The sequence below is a fragment of the Anabrus simplex genome, chromosome 1 (assembly GCF_040414725.1).
Source record: "Anabrus simplex isolate iqAnaSimp1 chromosome 1, ASM4041472v1, whole genome shotgun sequence".
Classification (NCBI taxonomy): Eukaryota; Metazoa; Arthropoda; class Insecta; order Orthoptera; family Tettigoniidae; genus Anabrus; species Anabrus simplex.
Window position 1 is genome coordinate 137,435,774 of NC_090265.1, and position 21,930 is coordinate 137,457,703.

Consider the following 21,930-nt stretch of genomic DNA (forward strand, 5'->3'; position numbering starts at 1 on the left):
TAATAGCCTGACTGAATATTGGCGGGAAATAGTCGGGGGAGTTAAAAGACTTTCCTCTTTAGCATGCCATTCCTCTGATTCATAAATTTTCTGATACAGCTGGTACATAACACACTGGTTTTTCATAGTATTCCAGTTATTCGATCCCTACTCTGACGTGCTGTTTTGAATAATAATCGTATGGCTGTTTTGAATGAACAGTGTGCATACGTAAGGTAGAGGCTGACATAGTAGGAGTAGTAGTAGTAGTATGGCCTGGTCTAGAATAGCAGTTTAGGCCTATTCCAAATTATAGCACCACAATTCACTAAATAACTAAAAATTCATCCCTGAAAAGAGCCGTTTCTTCAGAAAAGCTTCTTCCTCTTCACTTTTATTAAATTCTGCATTCTTTTTATTCCAAATTGTCAGTGAAGAGGGGGTTTCTCCTCTGACTTGGAGGAAAAATTTGCCTCCAAGTCAGATAGATTTTTTCCACCGCCAGTGTAGTGAATTGATATTTTCAAACTCATCGGGTACTCCTAGGAAACAGATTGGTAAAAGGGCATAGTTTTTGCCCTGGGAGTCTCCACTATTCAACCCTCTCCCCGTCGTTAAAAGACGAGTGTTCACGAATCATGGCTGTCTGCAGCGTGGTCATTCCAGCTCTGGAACTTTGGACTGTTAGATCGGCAGTGTAGTCCTGTTCGTTAAAAGTGAGAAAATGTGTGGTGTTTCATTTGATAGAGTATTTCATATGAAAGCATTGCTTTTAATCGTGCCATTCCTACTGACGTCATTGTAATGTACCTTCATTTCAGCTGGGAAAACCACTAAGACAGTCTTTCTGAGGATGTAAAAGGGCAGGTGGAGAGTGAGTGTCTACCATTATATTGAACACTCCCCAACTTGATTGTGACTGATGGTATGCAAGCGGGTCTACCATTACAGTGAAAATTCCCTAACTCGGTCTTCATATGAGAAAAGATGTTTTGTGACTTCCCCGTCGCGTTTCTATGGTAACGTTAAGAGGTATGCAATTTAATACAATCTTGCTCACAATGTGTACACTAGAATTCCATATACAATGTAGAATTCTGTAGCGGAACACGGGTACATCAGCTAGTTTTATTTTATAAGAAAATAAGGCATTGTGAATGAGATCCTCTGATTGTTCTAAATTCACATTCATTTTTCATAATCGTTTTTTAAATTCTAGTCAGTGGATATATTTTAAAATTTTAATTATCATTAAATTTAGTTTTATCTCATACCATTAGGGGCCGATGACCTAGATGTTAGGCCCTGTTAAACAACAAGCATCATCATTGAAATAGCCACATGGGTACCATAGCGTGAGAAATCTTTTGCTCATTATTGGACAGATGCCTGAACGAGCTTGAAGAATATTAAACATTGATAGTGCAGTCCTAACAACAACCCCTTGTGTTTCTCAATACGGACCAATTTGTGAACCAATATGGTTATATTTGGTGATGCTGAGCTTGGGCATATCAAGATCGGAGTGGGGATGAGGAAGTCTACATATATGTCAGGAGGGCACAGTTCAGCAAACATGAACTAATTACTATTAATGATGGATTATTAACGAACGGAGCAGTGTTGTAGTTTACTTGTTAATACTTATACAACCCTTGTGCTTGTGTACTGATATTGTAGATGTACTTGATATATCTCATGGCAACTTTCAGTAATCTGTGGCCTGGTTTCAAGGCATAGACCAACAATGTGTGTTTGTGCAAACTAAAGTCTCTAAAACCAAGTGTTAGTGTCAGTGCTTAAAGAGGTACAATATCAAAATGGTATACCATGTGTTGAAGGTGAGAGCCGACAATTTGTATTGACGCACTAAAACGGTAAAGGGCAATATATATATATGTATGCATTGTAATTATGGGTCATGGCGCTAACTACAAATGTTACTGCAATCCTTGCTGTTGCTTCCCACTGCTTTTATTCTAGGATTACTGAATGTACATAGGGAGTCTTCCAGCACTTGTGAAAGTTTTGAGTGTGAAGTGTATATTTTGTGTATTGATGGCTGTGCTCATGCACTGATATTTTCAGATGTAGGTTGTTATTTTAGAATTTCTAGAGAACTTATTGGAGAACCTACGTGCAATTCCTACCTCCTACCTGTTTAATCGTTTCCATAGGGTTAGGTAAGGCCCATAGCAGATGTACCAGTACGCAGCTTTATGTACACACCCTAGGAGAGAGAATTATCATGCTCTATTAAAATTTGAGGGATCCACTTAGGTGAACTTCCTCGCCCAAATTCTGGAGATTTCAGTTAATTATTCCATTTGTTTATTAAATATAATACTAGCTGATGTACCTGTGCTTTGCTATGGAATTCTCGGAGAGACTCTGTTTGTGGTTTTCCCAACTGAAGTCACCATAGGTCATTACAATGACATCAGTAGGAATGTAACAATTAAAAGCAATGTTATCATATAAAATAATCAAATGAAAAACCGCACATTTTCTCATGTTTAACGAACAGTACTACGGTACCGATCTAACAATCCCAAGTTCCAGTGCTGGAATGACCAGGCCGCAGACAGCCGCGAACACTCCTCTGCCATTATTCCGTTAAATGTGCACACTGCTCATTCCAATCAGTGCTTAAGAGCAGTGCTGAAGAGTAGGGATTGAATAGCTGGAATGCTATGATGAACCAGTGTGTTACGTACCAGTAGTATCAGAAAATTTATGAAGCAGAGGAGTGGCATGCTAAAGAAAAGAGAGAGATCCAACTCCCCAGCTACTTCCTGCCAACATTCAAGCAGGCTGTTATGCTCGGTATGCAACAGTAATCCCATCTAGTGGAGATGAGTGGCAGCAGAAGACACAATGCACATCATAACAAACAATGGTCAGTGTAATGTTATTGTTGATCAGTTTTATGAGCTTTCTATATTGTAGGCCTTCACTTTTAGTTTTCTTTCGACTCTGTGATGATGATCATCATCATCATTTTGCAGTTCCAGTTTCCCGGGTACTGTTGGCGAGCGTCTTCCATTCTGTCTTATTGAGATACGTTCTGTTGGTAATGACGTCCTCCAGTGTCCTTCCCCAATCTGCAATGTCCATCTTTATGATGTCCATCCAGTGGGTTCTTGGTCTTCCTACCATCTGTTTCCCTAATACCAATATAAACGGTCTGTTTTTGGACATTATAAATTTTCCAGCTAACTCATTCCTGGTTGCCAGCGTTTCGCCCCCGTGTGCTAGGTTGGGCTCATCAGTTGATACCTAGCACACCTACCAAGACGCTTGGCTAGTACACACTGTGGAGGCCACTGCATAAGCTACTTGAAGCCACTGGCAATGCCAATGCACTATGAGAGACTTTTGTCTCACTACCAAAAATTGATTCCTGCTTGGCAATCAGACGATATAGATGTTGATTCCCATAGGGAATCTGAAATATTTGCCCTGAATGAGTAAATTTATAATACAAATATAAATGGTCCGTTATTGGTCATAATAAATGTTCCAGCTGACTCATTCATGGTTGCCAGCGTTTTGCCCCCGTGTGCTAGGTTGGGCTCATCAGTTGGTACCTAGCACACCTACCAAGACGCATGGCTAGTGCACACCGTGGAGGCCACTGTGTAAGCTACTTGAAGCCACCGGCAGTGCCAATGCACTATGAGAGATTTGTCTCACTACCAAAAATTGATGCCTGCTTGGCTGCTGTGTGATTTCATTCTCACATGGCAGTTCTACAGGATTGACACAAGTAGAATCACTATCCGACCTATTTCCAATTGCCAAGTTACAGTGTACACGACTTCGTAATTATCAAATTCTAAATCACTCGATTGTGATGGGAAAATGTTTTGTAAATAGTTCATAATTGTGACGTCCGTCAGCAGACTACGCGAGAACATGTTTCTTCGGAGTAATTACATACAATCGGGAAATCTAGTTTGAATGTTTGTAATGACTGAACACTGCAATTGACTGCTCATTATGATTGCAGACCTTTTATTACTGAACAAATACTGACTATATTTTCCTGTCATTGTATTTGAATCATTGTCTGAAAAGAACTAACAGCTGCCCCATTGTAACACAACAATAAGTTCTATTTGATACTACGGTAATAAAGTATACGGTTACAGTTTGTTAGAATGATATCTCGCTCTAAATGAATACCACAAAAGTCTGATATATAGTTACTGCAGTAGTGGTCAAGATGACTGTCCGGTAAAAGTAGGTATATGACCTCATAGTACCAACTAGAAATGAGTTATGGGTATTTGAAGCTATATGCCGAAAAGTACACTTAAAATCATTAAAAGCCACCAAAGGATTTGTATGTCCTAACCGCATAACGAGAGTGATAGAGAAAACAGAACTGAAAACTGTCATTTTGACCGCTTTGGTAAACCAGGTGTTAAGTTGATGTATAGGGGTAGCAAGCAGAGCAATATCATTCACTGTCTGTATGTTACCAGCTTCAAATGAGGCAGACTTCCCCGAGAAAATGACATACATAATTATGTTTGTGTTTGTTAGGAATTTTACTATTAGATATAATGTTTTGTTAATGTTGGTCTATCTTTTTAATCTAGGCGTGTTTCACATGATGTTTTGGAATTAATGGAGCACAGTTTGGATGTGAACCTTGTTGGAAATGCCTTACGATATCGCTTCGAGGACATGCCTGTTTTGGAAGGAGTGTCTATACATGAAACAGAGTCTACTGTCATCGTGCTGGTGGCTACTGTATCTAGTGTTCATAGGCTCACATTTCCTCATCCTGACGTCATTTGTCCTGAGGTACAACCTTTTGTCTTTTTTATAATTTTTTCTTCATAACAGTTTAAAATTGTTAAATGATAATGATCACTTTGTTACCAGGCATCGGCTGACTTTGCAGTTGTGCACCATCCTGAGATTGGTATAAAGTCCATTTTTGCTGATGCCAAACTCTCAGAAGCCAGAGATCCATCCACATATCATGTGATAAACAACATGTCCACTAGTAAGTAACCTTGTGTCTAGATGTGATAGTCTTTTATGTTTATGTTCAGAAATGAGAAAAACTGTTGGAAATCTTGATATTTGATAAAGACCTTGCTTGTGTTCCTCAGAAGAAAACAACAGTTACCCTAGGTGTGATGTTTGACATCTATGGTACTGCTAGCTGAATCTGGCATTTCTCTAACTTAAATCAGGAGGGCCCTTAATTATTCCCACTTTTCTTACCTTTCCCTTTTTTCATCACATACCTGTCTTCTTTGAGATTTTAGAACTCCAGTGTTTCCTTCAGTCTCTTTAATGCTCCTGCAGTGGAAACATTATCAAATTTATTTTTGTAGTGTTATGTTATTATTAGTGCTCACAATTTAGTCCTTGCTAACACTTCATTCAAAAATCTCTAAAGACCTGGATATACTGGAAGATTATGGTTAGACAGAGTCAAAATCCAAGTATTCGATTGCAAGACCTATCTACGAGCAGACTTTAATTGTGCAGTGACATCTTGGTTGTGATGGAATGCCAAAAGTTGAAGAAACCATATGTTGGAAAGCAAAGCAGTGAGATGCAGAAGATAAGTTAAAAGAAGGAAGTTTATCACTTGAGTCAAGGGTATCACAAGCAGATTTACAGACTAGTTGCATGAACTATAACATTTACAATAAATTTGGTGGTTAGACTAGCAAAATGAATGTCAAACACGTCCTGCCCTGCAGTGAGCAACATCAGTTGCCACAGGAACAGCCATCAAATCTTCAAGTGTGCACTGTGGATTGGGAAATGTGTACTCTGTTACAGGTGGTCTGTAGTCTTTTCCATACCATACTCACATTCAACAGATGCTGTTAAAAACTCCCATTTCTTCAGAGCAGCCTTGGATCTAGCAACAGCTGTGTGAAGCCTGTTAAGTGTCTGCCATATATACCAAATAATGTGCCCAGTAGATAGGTTTTCAGATAGTCTCATCCATTGTTGTGGCAAGCCATTTTTCCTTATCTCTACTCTGAAGATGGCTGCAGCCATTCCAACCATGAAACTTTTCCTTGATTTCGAATATCATGCAATGTGCTTTTAGTCAGTCATGCACTGGGTGTCGTTCAGATGTCACCTTATGACGCTCCATCAAAGATCAAAGCCACTGGTTCTCGGTGGATATTAGCTGGAGTAATGTCATCTAGATGGCAGAGTCTGTCACGAGAAGTTGGTTTCATACACCCAGTTATCGACCAACATTCCTCATTTGGTGCAACATCAACTTGTTTAACTGACATGCAGCGATATGTACCACACAGGGCTTGCATATTCTCCAGCAGAATAGCAAAGCAATAAGACTGTGATCTTAATCGTTTTTGGTGTGCTCCTCCCCTAAGTTGTTCTAGTCTAGTTATTTTACTTAAGATGTTATTTCTGGCAGGCACTTTCTGGTTTATATTGAAGGAGTGCTGTTCCAAAAAAAGTGCCCTGTCCATAGTGATACCTAGATATTTTGGTGTAAGGCAGTGTGTCAAGGGAACTCCTCTCCATGAGCTTCCAATGTACACAGTTAAAAAAATTAGGGGATCATGTTTTTGAACGTATACCATGCTCCACAAAACAATACTTCACATGCAGGTATATTACCAACTAAACTTTTATTCTTTACCGTTGAAGTATACAAAAGAACATCGATGGATTCACGTTCATTTTCAGAACACAAACAGAAATGTCCATATAGGGGTGAAAACAAAGTGATAACAGTCCTCCACGAGCATTTATCACAGCTTGGCACCTACGTGGCATGCTCCGTATAAGTCGATGGAGGTCACTTTGCAGTATCAGGTCCCATTCTTCAATGAGAGCCTCTTCAAGGTCTTGTAGAGGCTGTGGTGGAACAGGACGCCCATGAACACTTCTGTCAAGCCTATCCCACACATGCTCGATGGGCTTAAGGTCGGGACTCACCGCTGGCCATTCCATCTCTTGAATGCCCAGTTCACGCAAGACAGCTGTGGTGATGCGCGCTACATGAGCCCTGGCATTGTCGTGCATGAGTACGAATTCAGAGCCAACACTGCGTGCAGCAACCAACACATGCTGTAGCAGTATCTGCTCGAGTACCCCACAGCAGTAAGATTACCACAGACAAAGACAATTTCCATACAGCCATTAATATTGATGCCAACCCACACCATCACAGAACCTTATCCAAATCGGTCGCCTTCCTGGACAACATTTGACATGTACTGCTCACCATGGCGTCTCCATACATGTTGACGTCCTTCACGCTGTGCAAGGGGAAATATGGACTCGTCTGTGAGCAACACAAGTCTCCATTGGCGAAGTTGCCATTTGACATGGGTACAGGCAAACAGAAGGTGAGCTGCATGATGTTAAACGGGCCACTTGAATAGGACATCTGGGTCGTAAAGACACTTCTCTTAACCTGTTCCTTAATATCTGGTCAGACACCGTGACTCCAGTGACCCTCCTGAGGTCCTGTTGCAGTTCTCTGACAGTTGCTGAACAATGCCGCAACACACAGATGGTCAGATATCAATCATCCTGTGGGGTTGTCATGTGTCCACGACCTTGTCCAAATCCTCATTGTGAACTGTTCTGTCTCATTGTAGCAATTCCACAAGCGTTTAATAACTGATGGAGAGACATTGGAATCCATAGCAACACGACGAAAAGTCCACCCTTCCTGGATCAAAGTGATGGCCCTTGCGACTTGAACTTTGTTAAAATGTCTCGTGGAATGTGCTGGTTTATGTACAACATGCTCAAATGACCACAGTAGTCTGTGTACCTCACAACAACACATGGACGCACCGCTATTCACTTTGTTTTGATGGATTGCCTGACAGTTTAATGCATGGCTATGCCTACAGATGGAGTATAACTTCGATTTGACATATCCCGAGTAGCTAAGGTCTTAAGGTATGCTGTACAACCATTGGAACCCCATCTACCAAATTAACGTTCACATACCAGACGTTACAAAACATGTTCCCCTAATTTTTTTAAATTGTGTATTTAGTTTGAAGTGATTCTTTTGATAATACAGTTCAGTGTTCTGGAGTACCTGAGTTAGTCTTTGCTCAACTTGTTTGAAAGAGTTTTCTTAAACTGAGCATGCAAGATCAGCAGCATAGATAAAACTTCTGGTGTCTGGAGGGAGAGGTTTGAAATGATAAAGAGCACAGGAGCCAATACTGCCCTGTGATAAGCCATTCTTTTAAAGCTTCCAATTACTGCATTGACCATGAAACTCCACAGTGAACCTTCAGTTTTGGAGGAGGCTTATCGTGCCAGCAAGATGGTAGTGAGGTGATACAGTTTGAACACTGGTAGGCGGCTGAGAGGTTTACGAAAGCCAACTTCAACTCGGAACCATACACTTCGTACTGTGTCAGACATAGAAGCTGCGAGGTATGGTATTTCCCAGATCTAAATCAAGCTTTTTGTGGAATAACGAGGAGATTAATTGCTTTGGATAATCTGGAATAGGTCATTTCTTCAACAATTTTTTATACATGTATAGGGGAGGGATAGGTCTGTAATTCTTAGGTCATTCAGAGATTTTACTGGTTTCAAGATAGCTATTATTCTGGACTTTGCAAAATTTTGGGACAGTTGTTATACATGATCAGAATCCAGTAGTTTCCTTTTGGGCCAAAATGTTTTATTTGTTCAGTGCAGGTGTCGTCCATACAAGCAGCCTTACTGAGTTCATCTAAGTATAGCGGTCTGAAGAGGGTTTTTACTTTGACCTTTAATGATGTAGATATAGCTGTTGCAGCTTTATCAATTCATTCCTCAGGTTTTCGATTTTTGAGGAGTGGTTTGATGAGACATTTACATGAGATAGATTATGGCAGCCTCCAGGCCTTGTGGCTGTTTTGAGACATCGAGCTCTTCCATGAGTGTTACCAGTTTCTTTTCTTGACATCAGACATTGTTGCAGATATCCCATTTTTGCCAGTTTGCTTTTCTGAAATTGTATCTACAACAGAAAACTACTAACTGAAGTTTAACTGCAGCACATTGCTGGTCAACCTTTTCATCAACAAACAGAAGATCTGGATAATATCCTCATCTACATCTGCTACTACTAAAAAAAGCTTTCGATTTATTGTCATGAATACGAGCTGAGTGGTAAGTTTCAGCCCATTCAAGTACTGTGGTTGATGAATTCATCAATAACAATTCTTGCCTTTCTGTTTTGAAAGGGCTAGGATTCCTTAAATATGAATTTGGTCCCTGGAAGTTTGCATACAGAAGAGATAATGCAGTCACTAGCTGTGTGGTGGTGTTATCTATTACAAGTTTAAAACTTCATTGATGGTCTATATTGATAATAAGAAACTTCAAAATAGAGGTTTCGATCTTTTCAATAAACAGCGATTGTTCTCTATATCGATTGGTTCACTGATATCAGATCACAGATTTCAGATTTGACAAATAACTTCTATACTGTGTATGAGGTCTCTTGGCAGCGAATTTCATTAGAGGTATTTTGGGGCAAGGAAGACTGGTGACCCTGTATGTGTCTTGAGTACAGAAGGATGTCTCATTTCTCACGGTACATAATTGACCAGTGTTGACTATTTTGTGTAGGGCTGCACACAGATTTCTTACATTTTTTTGACAATCTTTTCGTCAACAAAGATTATATCCATGTCTCTACCTGCTATTACTAAAAGAAGCTTCCAATTTATTATCATGAATAAGAGCTAACTGGTAAATTTCAGCCCATTCAAGTACTGTGGCTGTTGAAGTCGCCAGTTACAGTTCTTGCCTACCCATTTTGAAAGGGCTGGGGTCCTTTAAACATGAACTTAACTCCTGGAGTTTTGCATACAGAAGAGATGATGCAGTTACTTAGGTTGATGCAAGTGTAATAGACTATTATAACTTGGAAACAATTCTCTAACCCATGGGTAAATAATGGAAATATTGATTATTATTATTATTTTAATTTATTTTACGCCCACATTGGAGCACTGAAATCAATCTATATACAGTCAAGTCTTATGAATATTGGTTACAAATTTGGTTGATATTTCTTCTTTTGTTCCCAGAAATGTTTCATTCTCTGTGACCTGGCTGCCCGTTCTTCGTCAGTTATGATGTACTGTTTGCGTGTATAGGTCTTCAGTTTGTCTCACGTCGTTATTTCTCAGGATCCTCTTCTCTTCTCTGTTGTCAAATTGTTGAATTGTCAAGCCTGATTCATTTAAATCTTCTTGGACTTCTTTGAACCAGTGATTTTTAGTTTTACTATTCCAAAAGTAGTTGAATAAATGTTTGAGTATCCTAGTCTCTGGTAGTCGTGATATGTGACAGAAAAAAGCAACTCTTCTTTTCTGCATTGTATCTATTATAGACCCAGTCTCCTGGTATACAACTTCATTAAGTAGTAATCGCCATTGTCCATGTACTTCGTGTTTTTTGTTTAGAAGTGTTCTAATGATTCGTCTATCTATTTTCTGTAATTTATTTGTAGTTGATTTTTTATTCAAATTGAATAAGGTTTCACTAGCATAGGTTGCTTCAGGCTTAATAACGGAGTTGTAGTGTTTAAATTTTGCATTTATCGAGAGAGATTTCTTCTTGTATGTTGGCCAAGTAATGTGTTGAGCTTGTTTTAGTTTGGTAATTCTATTTTCAACTGATATTTATTCTTTTAATTTCCAAGTTATAATCTCTCTAAGATATTTAAATTTATTAACAACCTTAATTTGTTTGTTATTAGTCAGTGTGATAGGTGATGTTTCCACTTTGAAGGATGGCATCATTTCCGTCTTTTCAAAGGAGATTTTTAACCCAATTTTTGCTGCTATTCGTTCTAATTCTTCAGTTTGGAGTTTAGCCTCTTCCACACTACTTGCAATATCGCAAGGTCATCTGCAAATGCTAGACAATTGAGTTTGATATTTTTACCAATCTTGATGTTTGGCTGACATTTCTTAGACCATTCTCGCACAACTTTCTCCAATGCACAGTTAAACAGTATTGGTGAGAGACCATCCCCCTGTCGAAGTCCAGTCTGGATTTCAAATGATTCAGACAACTCTCCTCAGAATTTAAATTTTGCTCTAGTGTTCTTGAAGGTAACACCGAGATTAATGAGTTTCTGGTGTAACCCAAATTCTTTAAGGATTTTAAGTAATGACTCATGATGAATACTGTCATATGCTTTCTTGAGATCAACAAAAATAACTAGCTTTTTGTTTCTCATTCTTTGATGGTTCATAATCCACTTAAGACTAATGATTTGGTCAGGACAACTCCTTCCAGGTCGAAATCCCCCCTGATACTCTCCAAGTTCTTGGTCGAGCTGTTCTTGAATTCTCGTGAGGATAATTGTAGACAGGATCTTATATGTGATATCAAGTAGAGAGATCCCTCAGTAATTATTCGGATCCAGTCTATCCCCATTTTTGTGTATTGGATGAATTATAGCTGTATTCCATTCTGCAGGCAGTTTTTCATATGTCTATGATTTGTTTGTGTAGGTTTTGAAGTGTTTGGTTATTTGCATTCTTCCACAGCTCTGCAATCACTTGATTTTCTCCTGCAGCTTTATAATTCTTGAGCCAGTTAATCGCTTGAAGTACCTCATGGAAGTGTGGCGGAATAACCTTGTCTAAGCGTGTTTTGTATTTTGGATCAGGTGAAAATTCTAGGTATTCTTTTGGGTCTTCAGCATTTAGTAATTCTTTGAAGTGATCAGCTAGAATTTTGGCATTCTTCTGATTATTGTGTGCTAGTTGTCCTTGTTTATTTCTCATCATGAGTGTAGGTGGAGTATACCCTGATTGATATTGTTTAAATGTCCTGCAATAGTCTCGTGTCTTATGTTGTTTGAATGATTCATCTATGTTTGCTAGGTTTTCTTTTTGATGGTCTCTTTTGATTCTTCTAAGTTCTTTGGCCGTTTGTCTTCTAGCAATGGTTAGTTCATCTCGAGATTGTGCTGTTTTCTTTTGTTGGTCACTTAACCATGCTTTGTGTCTTCTGTATTGCCATATCACATTCCTCATTCCACCAGGCGTGTTTCTTTCTCCTTTTCATAGGAGCAATATCTTTGGCAATATTTTTTAGTTTATCAATAATCGTTTCCAGTTTGTCGCTTAGAGGTGTTTTGGATCTCTCTGTATACACAGCATTATTTATTAAGTAGCTAGGGACTTATTTCCTACTTCTAGTGAATTTAGATGGTTTGTGATGTTTTCTTGGGGTTAACTTGATTTTAATCTTTGAAATATAATGATCAGAATCGATGTCCACCCCACGAAGGACTTTGACATTATAAATTTCTCTATGGTATTTTTTATCCATTGCTACGTGGTCTATCTGAAACTCACCCAGTTTAACATTAGGACATTTCCATGTCATTAATTTGTGTGATTTTCTCTTAAATCTTGTGGTTTCAAGAATAAGCCCACGGTCTGTGCAAAGCTCAATTACTCTTTGACCATTTCTATTTGTCAGTTTGTGCGCTGGCCATTTACCTACCACTGTGCGATATTTTCTCTCTTGTCCAGTTTTCGCGTTGAAGTCTCCAAGCATAATTTTAACATGGTTGTCAGGGATATTTGAAATCAGTTGGTCAAGCTCCTCCCAAAACATTTCAGTTTCTTCTTTATTTGTCCTGGTTTTTTTTTTTTTTTTTTTTTTTTCCCACTTGTTGGGGCATGGACATTAATCAGTGTATATATTTTGTTCTCTACTCTAATCGTTAAGGTTGCAGTTCTTGATGAGTTCGATGAGAAGTCCTCCACTGAATCTAATATGCTAGTATGAACCAGGAATCCCATTCCAAATTGGGGAACATTTTTTATTACTCTCTTTCCTGGAGGTCCTTTGTAAAGACGATATCCCCCAGATTCAAATGGGTCCTGATCTGTGTTCCGAAGTTTTTGTAGGGCTGTGATTAGAATCCTGTGTTGATCCATGACATCAGTTAAGTGTTTCAACTTCCCAACTTTCATTATTTAATTGATGTTTAATGTTGCAAAGAAAGAGAATTTTCCTGGTTTACTGAATTTAAGTCTGTGTCTGTATCCGTGGTTCGTCTGTTGGGCTTTCAGGCGCTCCGACTCGCCATGATCTTCTATGTGACACTCCACCGTATCCGAATGGTGTCTTTGCTCGGGTCTAGAATGTTGGATGTCCAAGCCGGTGGATTCTTTCATTAGAAGACTCTCCATGATAAGTTGATTGTCTGATCATTGATCAATGTTCTGACCGTGGTCAGGAGTTACAATCCCAGGTGTGATCTGGGAAGGTGATTCATCCTAGTTGTTCAGGACTGGGAGTAGGCATTTCCTCCATACCCCTCAATCGTTATGGCTTTCCCACCAATACTCGGGTGGCTGATTGCAGTGGTTTCCCACTGGGCGGTGTGGTCGCCACATCCCTTCGCCAATTATTATTATTATTATTATTATTATTATTATTATTATTATTATTATTATTATTATTATTACTTGTAAGGTGTGGCTATGAAGTTGTTTACATCTTCTTCTTGTCTGTTTCACCATCTTTGGGGTACGATAGATCTATCTACGTTTATAGAGTCTTGTTTTCCTGTCCTCCCAGTACTCTTTCATCCTTTCTGATCTTGCCTTCCTCTCTTCTTCAGAAATTCTGTATAGTCATTTGGGCTTCACTCTGTCCTGAAACCTCTTCATTTTATCTTTGGTTATTTTCTTTGCAGATCCATCTACAAGCATCTCTTCTGTAATTTGGAACTTTCGTAGGCCCTTCTCAGTTTCCTTAAACCAAATCAGCTTGGTTTTCTTATTACGGAAATAGTCTAAGATTCTTTTAGTTATCCTTTCCGGGTCCATTCTTAGGATGTGGCCATAGAAGTCAATTCTCCTTTTCCTTATTGTGTCGGAAATCCTTTCTGTTTTATACAGGGTTTCGTTGCTGATGTGTGAAAGTTTGTTATTATGGAATTTGGGGCCTAGAATTTTTCGTAGTATTTTCCTTTCCTTTATTTCCAACTTTTCCATTGGACCATAACAGACAGTGTTTCTGCAACATAAAGGGCTTCAGGCTTGACTACTGTATTGTAATGTCTGATCTTGGAATTCCAGGGGAGGGATTTTTTGTTATAGGTGTCTTTCGTAAGCTGGAAGGCTGTTTCTATTTTGGTTCGTTGAGATTCCATTGCTTTCTTCTCAAGACCATTCCAACTGACCCATTCACCAAGGTATTTGAAATCCGTGACGATCTCTATTTTTCTCTCCCCCACTTTCAAATATTTTGGGATTCTTAATGTTGGTTATTATTTTGGTCTTTCCAAAGGCGATTTTGAGACCTATCTTCTCTGCTTGCTTCAGAAGTACGAAGGACTGCTCCTTGGCTTCTGCTCATGTCTCGGCTATTAAGCCCATGTCGTCTGTGAAAGCTAAACATTTGATCTTGACATCCTTGTTTACCAATCCCAATCAAATTCCACCACTGGTTGTATTATTCCATTCTCTGACTACCTTCTCCAAGGCACAGCTGAACAGTATGGGGGACAGTCTGTCACCATGTCGGACACCAGTTTTGATCTCAAAAGTAGCCGACAATTCTCCCATGAATTTGACTTTGGAAAATGTATTAGTGAGAGTTTCTTTAATGAGGTTTGTTGTTTTGTTGTTTAGACCAAATTCTTTGAGTACAGAAGGGAGACTTTCCTAGCCTAGTGAGTCATACGCCTTTTGGAAGTCAATCAAGGTGATGGCATATGTTTTTGCCGTAGATGTCTGGTATGCTATGAGATTTTTAAGGTTCAAGATTTGTTCCGGGCAGGATCTCCCCTTTCTGAATCCTGCTTGGTATTCTCCCAATTGGTGATCTAACTGTGGTACTGTTCTATTAAGTAATGCCGTTGAGAATATCTTATATGTAATATCCAAAAGTGAAATGCCTCTATAGTTGTCGGGTTCATTTTATCCCCTTTCTTGTGGATTGGGTGGATAAGGGCCATCTTCCATTCTTCTCAAATTCTTTCTTTGACCCAGATTTCTTCAAAAACTTTTTGTAGAGATTCTATTGTTTCCTTCTTGGCATTCTTTCAAAGTTTGGCTGTGATCTGGTTTTCTCCAGATGCTTTGTTGTTTTTAACCCGATAAGTGCTACCCCGTCCATAGATGGTGCGCGAGAATTTTAATTTTTTTGACTTTCCCGGTTCACTTTCGAGTGCGAATTTGATCTCTGACATGTTCTGCCATCTGTTGGGCTTTATGTAGAACTAACTGATCAGAGATTATAGCTTCGGGAAGTAACTTACAGAGCTTTTTGTACAACTCTGTGGAGTTCATCTGTGATGTAAACAAACGTGGCGGAACAAAAATTTAGTTGCTCTTGCAGCGATGTTATTTCGTATCACAGAATCTTTCGTTTATTAACCACAGCGGAAAGTGATGATGGAGATAATCATTTTAAGAAATTGTTAAGCAATTTTTAAAGTGAGAGTGATCGAGATAGTGCCGAAAATATTGTATGTGAGAGAGAAACAAAACCTCCTTCTAAACAAAAGAAGAAAAACACAGTGAGTACAAAAGCTATTTTATTGCTAATTTCGTGGCGGATGGATTACTTTTCTTCACCAGAGTTTCATGTAACTATGACAGCCTCTGAGAGGACCAAGTTGTGTTTGATGACAACCCGAAAATCATTGATTTTTTTAGAAACTTTTGTGCCATTGGAGTTGGTGCAGATAGTTGAGCAAATCAGCATCACAAACAACCAGTAGAAAACATTTAACTATCACCACACTCCAGGTTTGGAAAGCATTTTAAAATATCAACTTATGTACCGTACTTCTAAGAAGGTAAGGGTTATTCTGCTCGAGGGCAGGTCCGAACCTCTGCAGAGGTGTTCCTGAGCCGGAGTTTATGTGCGGTAGGGTAGCCAGTTCCTTTCCGCTCCTCCATTCCCTTACCCCCCCACCAACAGCACGTGGCAACCCATCCAACTCCTGACCACACCCAGTGTTGCTTAACTTCGGAGATCTCACGGGATCTGGTGTTTCAACATGGCTACGGCCGTTGGCATATACTTCCAAGAAGTTACATGTATTAGTTGCCTACAGATTTTAGGAAATAATATTATTTTGGGCTCTTTACTTTGTATAAAGATCACGCATGGGCACATAAGTGTAATTTTGTTTTCTCTCCAAATAATATTGAACATAAGTGTAGGGTTTTCCATTTGCATTTAGAATTATAAACAACCAACATTTATAAACATTTTAAGTTAATCACCCTAGTGATAAGTTAAAAATTGAGGCTTCTACAAAAACTTTTACATACGAATGAAAACACTCAGCACTGAGGTACCAAACAGTCAACTGGTAACTCAGCACTTAAAAGGTTAAGGCTCGAAATGATCTTTTCTAGTTCCTCGAAGGTTGGCGGCTGTGAGTCGGGATTGGTATTTGTTGGGACGTTAAATGTCATTTTTTCTACTGGCGTTTCACAGTTGAGCAGATTTTCAAAGTAGTCGGTTAGTATCCTGCAGTTATCAGTGTTGTTATGTGCTATATTTCCATTCTTGTCCCGTAACTGTAGAGTCGGTGGCTTGTACTTCGTTGTTCTCTGTTTAAAACCCCTTAAGTGGATATGACGTCTTTAGACGTTTTCACGCTGGGCTTCTACAGTGGGTATGACGGCATTAGTCGATCGTAAAATTTATCGCGTATGTATCTTGATGGTGAAGGCATGCGGCGTGTCCATGGAATCTATCGCATTAGTTGATATGTTTTCCACGAGATCACGCTGTGTATTGTTTTTTAGAGCTGTCACAGCTTCGTGAAATACATTTGTTTTGGCGCCTTGCACGCAGTTCCCGCACAGCCATTTATGTCGCGAAGCATGGCTTCCAAACGAAAAGTGGATCGGCTACCTCTCCGAAGGTGTATTGTGTGTTAGTCCCAAGGGAAGAGGAAGGAAACATCATACTGGTGTCCTGGCTGTGAAAAGGCTTTGTGTTTAACACCTTGTTTCCGCTTATATCACACAGATAACAATCTACAAGACCTATAATCATCCTGATTCAGAACAATGTAAATAATGTTAGTAACACATTTGGATTCATAACAATGTAAATGTACATGATGTTAGTATCACATTATTGAAGAATAAAAATTACTATCGTATTAGATTAAACTAATTGTGTACACATTTATGACGGAAATATTTAAATATCACAAAGTGGGGAAAAAGTACCCACGGCAGGTTACGCATGTGGAGATTTTAGTACCCAGTTAAGGGGTTAAAGATTTTGTAGAAACTTCTTTTCTTGTTTTTAGTAAAGTCCTTATCTATTTGAATAAGCATCTGGTTTTCGTAAGCCTTTCTAATTGTTTTGAATTTTTTATTGACCATCTTTCTGATATTTAAGAAATTTTGTGTATTGCTTTCCGTTCATTGCGACTGCCATTTGTGCCATACTTCCTTTTGTTTCAATAGATCGTCACATTCTTCCGACCACCATGCATGTTTTTTGACTTTTGTCTAAGGGGCTAATTGTTCAGCTTTTGATAATAAGTTCTGTTTTATTTGATCCCAATTTTGTTTGTGTATATCCCTTGTCGCAAGATGGTATTCTTTTGAATTTAAAATTTTCTCCAGGTCATATTGTTTACTTCTGTGTTTAAGGACCTTGTCTATCCTTCTAGGGATGATTTTGATCTTCATCTTTGACATGTAATGGTCTGAGTCTAAATTAGCTCCCCTGAGGACTTTGACATTTTGTATCTCCCTATTGAACTTCCGTCTAATACCCACATGGTCCACTTGAAATTCGCCCAAGTTAGGATTTGGTGAGATCCATCCCACATGGTCCACTTGAAATTCGCCCAAGTTAGGATTTGGTGAGATCCATGTTTTTTTTTCTTTTTAGGGAGCTTTTTAAAAGCTGTGGATTTCAGTATCATACCATGGACTTGGCACAACTCTATAAGTCTTGACACCATTTTGATTGGCCCTGTTATGCACTGGGTATTTCCTGACTACATATCGATACTTTCTCTCCTTCCCTATCTGGGTGTTGAAGTCTCCCATTAGTATGATGTTGTGTTTTTCAGGTACCCTTTGGATGACATCGTCCAACTGATACCAAAAGAGTTCCACTTTCTCGTTGTTCTTTCTGTTGTCCTCATTTATGGGGGCATGGGCATTCACGATAGTGTATATATATATTGGTAGATTTGAAAACCAAAGTTTGTCATTACTCTTTTACCAACTTTTCCCTTGTATATCCTGAACCCTTCAGAGTCGTTTTCATCTATATATCTGGTCTCCTGAAGTGCTGTTATGATAATTCAATGATTTCTGAGTGTGTCTGTAAGGTGTTCTAACTTTCCAGTTTTAAGAAGAGAATTATCATTGAAGGTGGCTATGAAATTTGGGTATTTGCATTTGATTTTGTTTGAGGTTCCAAGATTCTCTGACTCGTCTCTGTGTAACGCTCCAGACTCCCCAGAATCCGAATGTCTGCTTGTGCACAAAGATGCACCTGAGGTAATTTGTTTCACATTACACTTTCCCATGAACGATAAACATGAGTGTGGGGTAACTACTTGAGTCACCAGTTTACAACCAAGGTTATGAGCCCCGGAGGTTTCTTCCAGCCGCCCCTAACCTGGGTTACAGACGCTGACCTAAGGCCGCCCAATCTGGGAACAGATGCCTGGGGAATTTTATGTTCTTCAACCAAGATTCAGTTCTTGGAGGTAGCACATCCGCCCTCTCTGCCGTTGGGAGATTCTTCTCTTCATCCGCCATTGAGACTGTTCACCAATTTTCACCTAGTAACCCTAGGCAAGGTTTGCCCCTTCCGCCATCTCCACCATAGATGCCGTTGAGGACTTCACCCATAACCCAGGCTAAGGGCCCTCCATATTTATGACCTCTGGAGAGAGGGTGTCCCAGTAATTTAAAGCCCCAGGAATTGAGCTACCCATTGTTCCGCAGGTTGTATTGGGTATTTCAACCAGCCCTACAAACTGTAGGGGCCCTCTATCCGCCACCTGGGGACACGCTCTGTAGGAGTCGGGTTCCCCTGGTTACTTTTGGAAGTTAACCTCACCCACAAAGGCTGAGGTTATTTGCAGAGCGTTTACATCTATTATTATTATTATTATTATTATTATTATTATTATTATTATTATTATTATTATTATTATTATTATTATTATTATTATTATTGTCACAAGTGAACTATGTGGTGCAAGTGGAAAGTGTTTTTTTTAAAGACTTTATTTGTGAAGTACAATATGATGTTTTATTTATTATGACCTAACCTGTACTGTGTAAGATTGGTGACTTGTGCATTTGTAAATAGTAGAATTCTGTTCTATATTTCCTGGAAGGATCCAGAAAGTTATATGAATTATGGAACAGGGTGTGTTGTTTTGTGGGTAATGTATTCTAGAAAATATTTCTGACTGTTCTGGAAATACGACATTCGCGATCAGGTGTATTCTAGAATGTTAGTCAAAGTTCGCGATCGAAAGTAAGGTTGTGATTGGCGAGTCTAGGTGGCGATAGGGAACTCGTGCACGCTGATTGGCTGCCTCCAAGGCCAAAATTTCCTATATATATATATATATATATAGTGAGCGAGGCAGTGTTCGAATTAATTCGGTATCCTGAATTCTGTCGGTCTTGGTCTATCTGTCTGCGAGCAGCCTAGCTGGTTGACGTCTCCCGGTTTCCGGGATGGCACTCTCCTCGGGTAAGCACTCTTGAATTCTGTTCCTGCTAAAATTTCCGTAATGTTCCGATTTGCTTTTCATACAGGAGTCTGCCCTAACCTCGCCTAGATTCACCAAATTAGTTACTTATGACGCCTTAGTTTTTCAGTTGGCCTTACCTGTTCGTTTCGGAGGCATTCCCATTTCTTGTTTCACTAAAATACGTAGATTGTAGTTTAACATTATTTCCCTTGGGGTTTGCCTCTGGTAGTTCTGTATCACTTTAGGTACGCTAGATTTTGGATAACCTTTTTCACATCACTGTAAATTGCATTGTACAACTGTATTGGTAACTAGATGTATAGTTGATTTGAAATTCAAATTTACACTGCTACGAAATAAGCTATGTATATCACTGAACTTATAGCTCATAACTTGGAATTGTATTTGGAATGTAGGCTATTTGTAAAATTATTTTGTAAATAGTATTTTTCAAATCTAAGGATCACGGCGATTTATTTCGGAATCCGCTATCTAAGCCATGTCCATGCCTTTGGTAGGTTCCCAGCCCTTTTCATCTTCCCGGTTTGTTGTTCACTAGTTGGCCCTACTGATATTTACGTACATGTTTTTGTTGGAGATTCGCGTAATGCTAGCTAATGTTTTTCCGAGTGTGTAGTGATTTCTGATATCGTGCTCTTACCTTCCCCTTTTAACTGTGTTTGTGCCTTGTTTTGGTGTTACCACTGTAGTAGAGGTAACTATTATTATTATTATTATTATTATTATTATTATTATTATTATTATTATTATTATTATTATTATTATTATTATTATTATTATTATTATTATTATTATTATTATTATTATTTTCGTAGTTATATCCGGACTTTAGTTGGTATAATCATGATAGTATTATTTGTGAGGTTATGTCATGAAACATCTGCTGTATATATATTAACATGAGTAAGAACACATAATTAATAGTATATCATTTATTATTACTTGTATATATGATACATAATCCAAGGCAGTGTTGTGCAACACACTGTAATAAGTCCAGAACAATGCAATGTGCAACTGGAAATGTGTAGAAACTTCCTACATTGTAAATAGGCTATTGGAGACTCTCGAAATTACGAGAAAACAGGTTGTGTCATATTCTAGAAACCTGGCCAGGCAATGTATATAAAGAGGTAAGCTTTTGAGGGTGGAGTTGAGTTGTTATAATGAGACTTGTGCGGAAGTCGTGAACTCGTGTTGTGATTCTGTTGACATGTTACTGTAGCAGTCAAATGTTTGTCAAGATGGCGGTTCATTAGTGCGTGTGTGTAGAATATGTACATATAATTTGTAAATAAAATAGTGTACACATTTGACAGCATTTTGTGTGCGTCTTTGTGGCTACATCAAGCTCTATGGTGATATTCTTTATATCGTTTTGTTTGCTGACATGAGATGATAGAACATGAATTTCAGATTTGAAAAATATTGAACTCTCATACTGTGTGTGAGGCCTTCTGGGGTGAGGAAGACTGGTGTCCCTGTCTGTCTCTTGGGTACACAGGATGTCTCATTTCTGGTCATAGAGACTTGTTTGAGAATTTTTACCTTGGCTTATGATATGCCTTATATATGAAATGTTACTATATGTGCACTGGCCCTTTTCATTGGTGATACTCTTGTATTAAATGGATTAACTGGTATACCACAATTGCCCTCCATCGATTCATTTAGACGTAGGTTAGATTGAATCTCATCATTTTTCATGTGATCAAGTCATGTCTTTTGGAGGGCTGTTCTAAGAAATTTCATTTCACAGGCTTCAATCCTATAATCCTACTACAATCCTTTGATATTAGTTTGCAGGTTTCCAGAGAATATGTAAGGATGGGAATGAAATGTGACTTGTACAAGGTTATTTTTGTTCTTTGTGGGACGTTCTCATCCCATAGTAGGTGTCTAATGATACTGTAAAACTGGGGAAAGCCCAAATGAAACCTATTAATACATTCTTTGGGGAAGCTCTTTTTTGTCCCCCGATAATGAAGTGAAGGAAAGGAATATAATGCACAAGGAATAGATGAAGAGAATGAAAGCAACACAATAGATGAAAGTGGACAGTCCAAAAAGATAAGATCATTAGGACTCCTGATGAAAATATAGAAATATAGGTAGGAAGTTAAAATTTATTAGAAATAGGTAGACAGCTCTGAGATTTTAATCCTGATTGGTGAACATCGGAAGTA

The 21,930-nt window shown here is 38.8% G+C and overlaps 1 protein-coding gene across 1 annotated transcript in view; it reads left to right on the forward strand.

The window, feature by feature from the left end:
- Nup160 (nuclear pore complex protein Nup160) overlaps positions 1-21,930 on the forward strand; it is a 358,544-nt gene that overhangs the window by 28,970 nt on the left and 307,644 nt on the right. Inside the window, exons 3-4 of the mRNA XM_068225252.1 lie at positions 4,587-4,794; positions 4,876-4,999. Coding sequence (XP_068081353.1) covers positions 4,587-4,794; positions 4,876-4,999 — 332 coding nt within the window. The remainder of the gene's footprint in view (positions 1-4,586; positions 4,795-4,875; positions 5,000-21,930) is intronic.